Source organism: Pseudonaja textilis, chromosome 1 (assembly GCF_049901715.1).
Source record: "Pseudonaja textilis isolate UNSWEBS1 chromosome 1, rPseTex1.2, whole genome shotgun sequence".
NCBI lineage: Eukaryota > Metazoa > Chordata > Lepidosauria > Squamata > Elapidae > Pseudonaja > Pseudonaja textilis.
In genome coordinates, this window is record NC_141990.1 from 22,871,917 (window position 1) to 22,877,916 (window position 6,000).

Sequence of the window (6,000 nt, forward strand, 5' to 3'; positions counted from 1 at the left end):
CTTTCTGCAGCAATGCAGAGCAGTAGTTATTAAGGAGACAAGCATAGTAGCCACAGAATACAGATGGTCCTTGACTTACAGCACTTCAGTTAGTGTCCATTCAAAATTACAACGGCCCTGAAAAAAGTGACTTACGACCGTTTTTCACAGTGAAGACCTTTGAAGCATCCCCATGATCGTGTGATCAAAATTCAGATGCTTGGCAACTGGTTCATACTTATGACCGTTGCTGTGTCCCAAGGTCATGTGATTCCCTTTTGCAAACTTCTGACAAGCAAAATCAACGGGGAAGCCAGATTCAGGTTACCAACTTATCAACTGCAGTGATTCGCTTAACAACTGTGGCAAAAAAAGGTCGTAAAATGGAGAAAAACTCATTGAACAAATGCCTCACTTAATAGAAATGTTGGGGTTGTAAGGTGAGGACTACCTGTCTTGCAGAGTGGAGTGAGAGGCAAAATATCACCAGAAGACTCAGATAGCCAAAGGCCTCACGGGCGGGATATTTTGTGTTAGCCATCGCCATGTGCCAAAGCAGCCAGACTGCAATCTGGATGGATCTGAAAAGTCCTGGCCCTCTTGGGGTTTTTTTGTTTTTTTTCCTCCTCTGGTGGCCAGATATAGGAGTCCCACCCAGTTCCCAATGGGCCAGTGTGGATTTGGGAATATGCTCTTTGCTTAGTCAATCCTAATAAGACTAAGTTTTCACTCCAATGGTGCAAAGCATTTGTGATGAGCCTCTGTGGCGCAGTGGTTAGAGTGCAGTACTTCAGGCTACTTCTACTGCAGCCAGCTGCCTGCAATTTGCAGTTCAAATCCCATCAGGCTCAAGGTTGACTCAGCCTTCCATTCTTCCAAGGTTGATAAAATGAGGACCCAAATTGTTGGAGGGCAGATTCTGTAAACCGCTTAGAGAGAGCTATAAAGCAGTATATAAGTCTAAGAGCTATTGCTATTTGACCAGAGTTTTCACTTTGGTAAATATTTCAGTATTTGACTTGTCACCTCCATCTGCCTTTTTCCCACTTCTCAGCATTATTTTAAAAAACAAACAAACATGCCTTCCTGATGGTCAGCATCGCAATCTCTTTTGAATGATGTCAACATCCAGGCATTAATGTGTGCCTTAGGGGAGAGGGTACCACAATGTTTATGCAGAGGGCTTGTCCTGCAGTAGTTGCTGGTTCTGGAATTGCTACAGACAGACAAATTCTCCTGTGGCTTGTTTCTAATTACAGATTAACAGAGCTGGAAGGGACCTTTTGGGTCATCTAGTCCAACCCCCCGCCCAAGCAGGAGACCCTACACCATTTCTGGCAAATGGCAGTCCAATCTCTTCTTGAAAGTCTCAAGTGATGGTGCTCCCACCACTTCCGAGGGCAACTTCTGTTCCATTGTTTGATTGTTCTCACTGTCAGAAAGTTTCTCCTTATTTCCAGGTTGAATCTCTCCTCGTTCAGTTTCCATCCGTTATTCCTTGTCTGGGCTACAGGTTTCTCTACTCCCATCCCCGTGCAGCAAGCATTTAGAGGTAGACTGCCTATGAGCACAAGGTTTTATCTGGGTAATATCTTTCACTTGAATGTTTCAATCTTCTCCTTATCTCAGTTCTAGTATCATAAGAAAGGAGAAAACCGCTTCATTCCAATTTCTCCAAACCGGCCATCCTTGTGAAATCCCAATTTCCCTGTCCCAGAGTTTCTCAATCTCGTGTGTACTGCGACTCCCAGAATTCCCCCAGCCAGCCAGGTGAAGTCCACACACATTGGGAGCTGCTAAAGTTGAGAAAGTGTGCGCCCTGTCCCATGAAGTGAGGAAATCATCCTTTGTGGAAGAAGTTTGCAATCCCTTTGCTGAGCTGAAACAGGCTGCAACCAATTTGCCTGCTGGATGCTAAAATTCCTCCAGATCGCCCAAATCAATTCCTAAAAATCAAAATTCCTGACTTGATGGTTGTCAACCTGACAGGTAGTCCTCAACTTACTGAGCCCAAAATTTCTGTTGCTAAGTGAGACAGTTGCTAAATGGGTTTGCCCCATTTTACAATTTTTTTTTGCCAGTTGTTAAGTTAGTAACATGGTTGTTAAATGAATCTATGGTCTATGGCTTCCCCGTAGACTTGTCAGAAGATCACCAAAGGTACTCACTCACATGACCCTGACAATTAACTCATATTTATGATGTTAATAGCCATCATAAATATGAGTTAATTATCAAGCATCTGAACTTTGATCATATGATCACAGGGGTGCTGCAACAGTTAAGTGTCAAAACTGGTCATAAATCACTTTTTCCAGTGCCGTTGTAACTTCAAAGACCACTAAATGAACTGTTGTAAGCCTGTAAGACTTTTTCTGACTTTTCAAACATTGCAAACGGGGACAAAAATGATAGAAGGCTGAGATATATTCTGAAAAGCTTTCTGTTATTACTGTCATTACATGTGAGCCAATGGAGACCCAAATCCACTGACTTCCTGCTGGATCCCTCAGACTAAAAGACCTGCTATCAAGTCTGTCCCGTGGTCAACAAGATGACTCAAAGCAGTTCACACTTGGGGTACGAGGAGGGCGTATTCCCCAGGGATTGGCACCCAGCTTCAGGTACTATGACTACATACTGTCTGGGAACGGACCTAATGCATAATGTAATGCTTACTTTGCTTCCAGAAAGTCTTGCCCTTTTGGCAACACCTTCTCTACCAGGTGGAAAACTATCTCCCCCTTTTTGCCAGGGAACTAAGCATTTGAAGGTAGACTGGATTTGTCAATGGAGGCTCTATCACAGTTTTAAGACTTCGCAGAATAGGGAGCTTTCTCCAATCCCGGCTGCCTTAACTTTCCACAAGCTTTCCTTTTTTTCTCCAGGGGGGGCAGGAGGTGCCAGCGCTCCATTTCTCCAGCAAACCGGTTAGAGAGAGGTTCACTTTCTCCTGTTTCTTCCGAGAGATCCTCCCTCCCTCGTTCGCTCGCTCGCCTCGGAACTGCCATCCCGGTCCGCCAAGAAGCCAACGGCCATTCGGTTTAAGGTGGCGGGGGAGAGCCTCTCTCTCGCGGGGGGGGGCGGGCGAGCGGGATCCGATCCCGCTGCTAAGTCTGGGATCGTCGGAGGGGTCGAAGAACCGTCCGAGAGAAACCCGCGACAGCAGCCTGGGGATTTTTCACGGGTGCAGAGCGCACCGCGCTCTCGCGCCTCCTGCACGGGGCACCGGCATCACCGAACGCCGATCCTCCCTCCGGCAACGACCCGACCCGGTGCCTTGGCGGACCCTACCTTGGTGGCGATCAGAAGCGGCAGCGGCAGCAGAACCAACGGCGTGCCGAAGAGCGCGATGAAAGCCCTATAGCGCACCAGGGAGCGCAGGAACGGCGGCAGCCGAGGAGCCATAACCGGGAGACGCGGGGCACAGCTTAGACGGGGCGGGCGAGAGAGCGTCCCGGCTGCGGACCGGGCCTTTTAAACGGCGCTCCTCCTGGGCGCCGGCCCCGGTCCCTCCCTCTGCCCGGCCCCCGCTGACTCTCTCTCGGGAGGCTGCGCTTCCCACCTCCGCGGGGTGTCTCCGCCGGGGACCCTTCTCTTCTTCTCTGGGCAGGCCTCCTTCATAGCGCCTCAAAGGCGCCCCTTCGAAGCTGCCACCCGCGGCTCTATATCCTGCCTCCTTGCCCGCTTTTCCCAGGGAGACGGCTGGAAAATTCCACATGTTCCTCGCCGGTCCTGGAGAGATGGAATTTCCCAAGTCATGGCCGCTACAAACGGCCTTCGAAGGATGTCCAACAGTTGGAGAAGGTCGGAGTGAGCCACACCGGCTACTCCGAGCCGCAACTACAGGACCAGCATCGGATGGATGAGTGCGGAAGAGTCCTTCTTCACAGCGGGCCACTAAAGCTTCCCAAAGGGGCCAATGGTGACTGGTGCCTCTCAGTCTTATACAGGTGATCCTTGACTTACAAAAGTTCATTTAATGACTGTTCGAAGCTACTACCCACCGAAAAGAGGGTGTTGCACCATCCCCAGGCTCACGTGATTTTACATTGGGATGCTTGACAACTGACACACAATTATGATGCTTGCAGTGTCCGGAGTCATGTTTGCGACCTTCTGACAATGGGAAACCAGATTCACTTAACAACCTAAGTGTGCCACTAATTTAAGAACTGCCGTGATTCATTTAAGAAATGTGGAGAGAAAAGTCGTAAAATGGGGCAAAACTCACTTAACAAATTTCTACTTAGCAACATAAATTTGGGGCTCAATTGTAGTCGTAACCTGAGGACTACCTGTATTCATCCCACCTGCTCAGAAATTTTCAGTAAGCAAGTGGGGGGGGGTGTCTGCCCCCTCTCCCCACCATTGTGATTTGGTCTGTGTGGAGTACAGCTCTTCCCTGGGGGGTTATATTCTTTCTTTCTCCCTCTTTTCCTCTCTCTCCTCTCAGGTTTCTCTCCTCTGTTCCCTCTACCACCTTCCTCTCCTTCGGTAGAACTTGAATTCAAGACCACACTATTTTTTTTCCCCAAAAAGGTTTTTATTTGGATGTCAATCAGAATCCCTCTGTGAGGGAGATGGGTGGTTTTCTAAATGTGATGAAAAAACAAATAATAAAAAGATGGAAAGAAATTACGAATTGGGATTGTTAGATCAGTGCCCAGTAATCTACATTTTGCAGGGCCATTGCCTCTACCATAAAGCCACACACTTGGGCTTCTGTCTCTTGAGCCGATGAAATGGATGAAGCCCACTTTCTGTACCAGTTGAGAGTCTCCAGAATCCATATGCTTCAGAGGTTCAGAATTGACTCATGATAATTATTCTTTTTTTAAAAATACCAAATATAGCTGTTTCACTACATATACAGATATATATTCTTATACTTCTTATAGTTTTTCTATTGCTCCACAACAGTAAGAGGAATTGTCTTTAATTAGTTCAAAACAACGTTTACTAGCTGGTGTTGATTTACTTATTCCTTGCATTTGCACATCACCTTTCTTCTAGGAGCTCTAAGTGACACACACAATACAGTTTCTTGCCAATTTTCCTGCAGCAACGACCCTGTGAGATAGGTTGGGCTGAAAGAACATGACTAGCTCATAGTTACCCAGAGCTCCTGAATGTGTGGATTTGAACTCAAGCTTTTCTAGTCTCAGTGTAGAATTTTAAACAGGACATTACACGGGCAAGCTTTTTGTTGAGGGTCATTTCGAGGTCTAATGCAAAAGGTGAGTTCAGAGCGGAAACAGACCTATCTGGGTCACAAGGAAAACTTCTCACCTGGGCTGTAGAAAATCCATAACTTGCTAGATGGCAGCAAAGTGAATAACAGAACAGAATAACAGAGTTGGAAGTGACCTTGGAGGTCTTTTAGTTTGACCAGGTAGGAAACTCTGTACCATTTCACATAAATAGTTGTCCAATCTCTTCTTAAAAACTTCAAGTGTTGGAACATCCACAACTTCTGAAGGAAGGTTGTTCCACCGATTAATTGTTCTAACTGTCAGGAAATTTCTCCTTAGTTTTAGGTTGCTTCTCTCCTTGATTAGTTGGCTTCTCGTCCTGCCTTCAGGTGCTTTGGAGAATAGCTTGACTCCTTCTTTGTGCCACCCCCTTAGATACTGGAACATTGCTAAGTGTTGTCATGTTCTTTCATATTTTTCCCTTAGTCAATTCTTCCTTTCTTCTGTGCAGATGTCTAAAATGGCTTTTTGGGGTCCCTGGCTTGGCAACAACCATTTGTCTGAAACATATGGACAAACACTGAACATGGAAGCAAAAGACTACAGGAAACATGATGGCTTTACTTCCATCTGGTCGTAAAGATGTTTGCAGCCTAGAGATAATGGCCGTATTCTGCCCCATAAGAGCTATTGAAGACATTGGGAAGTATTAGGATGTCTCTCTACCATTTCCTGCATCTTTTCTTGATGGGATTGGAGGGGGAAAATCTTTCAAATTCACTTGACCATATTTTAATAGGCTGACTGGTAAAGAATCATAGCCAAG

At 46.4% G+C, this 6,000-nt stretch overlaps 1 protein-coding gene across 1 annotated transcript in view; it reads right to left on the reverse strand.

The window, feature by feature from the left end:
* SLC13A5 (solute carrier family 13 member 5) overlaps positions 1-4,580 on the reverse strand; it is a 30,951-nt gene extending 26,371 nt beyond the window's left edge. The window contains exon 1 of the mRNA XM_026708526.2: positions 3,274-4,580. Within this exon, the coding sequence (XP_026564311.1) occupies positions 3,274-3,387 (114 nt within the window). The 5' untranslated portion in view covers positions 3,388-4,580. The remainder of the gene's footprint in view (positions 1-3,273) is intronic.
* Between the last annotated feature and the right edge of the window lie 1,420 nt (positions 4,581-6,000).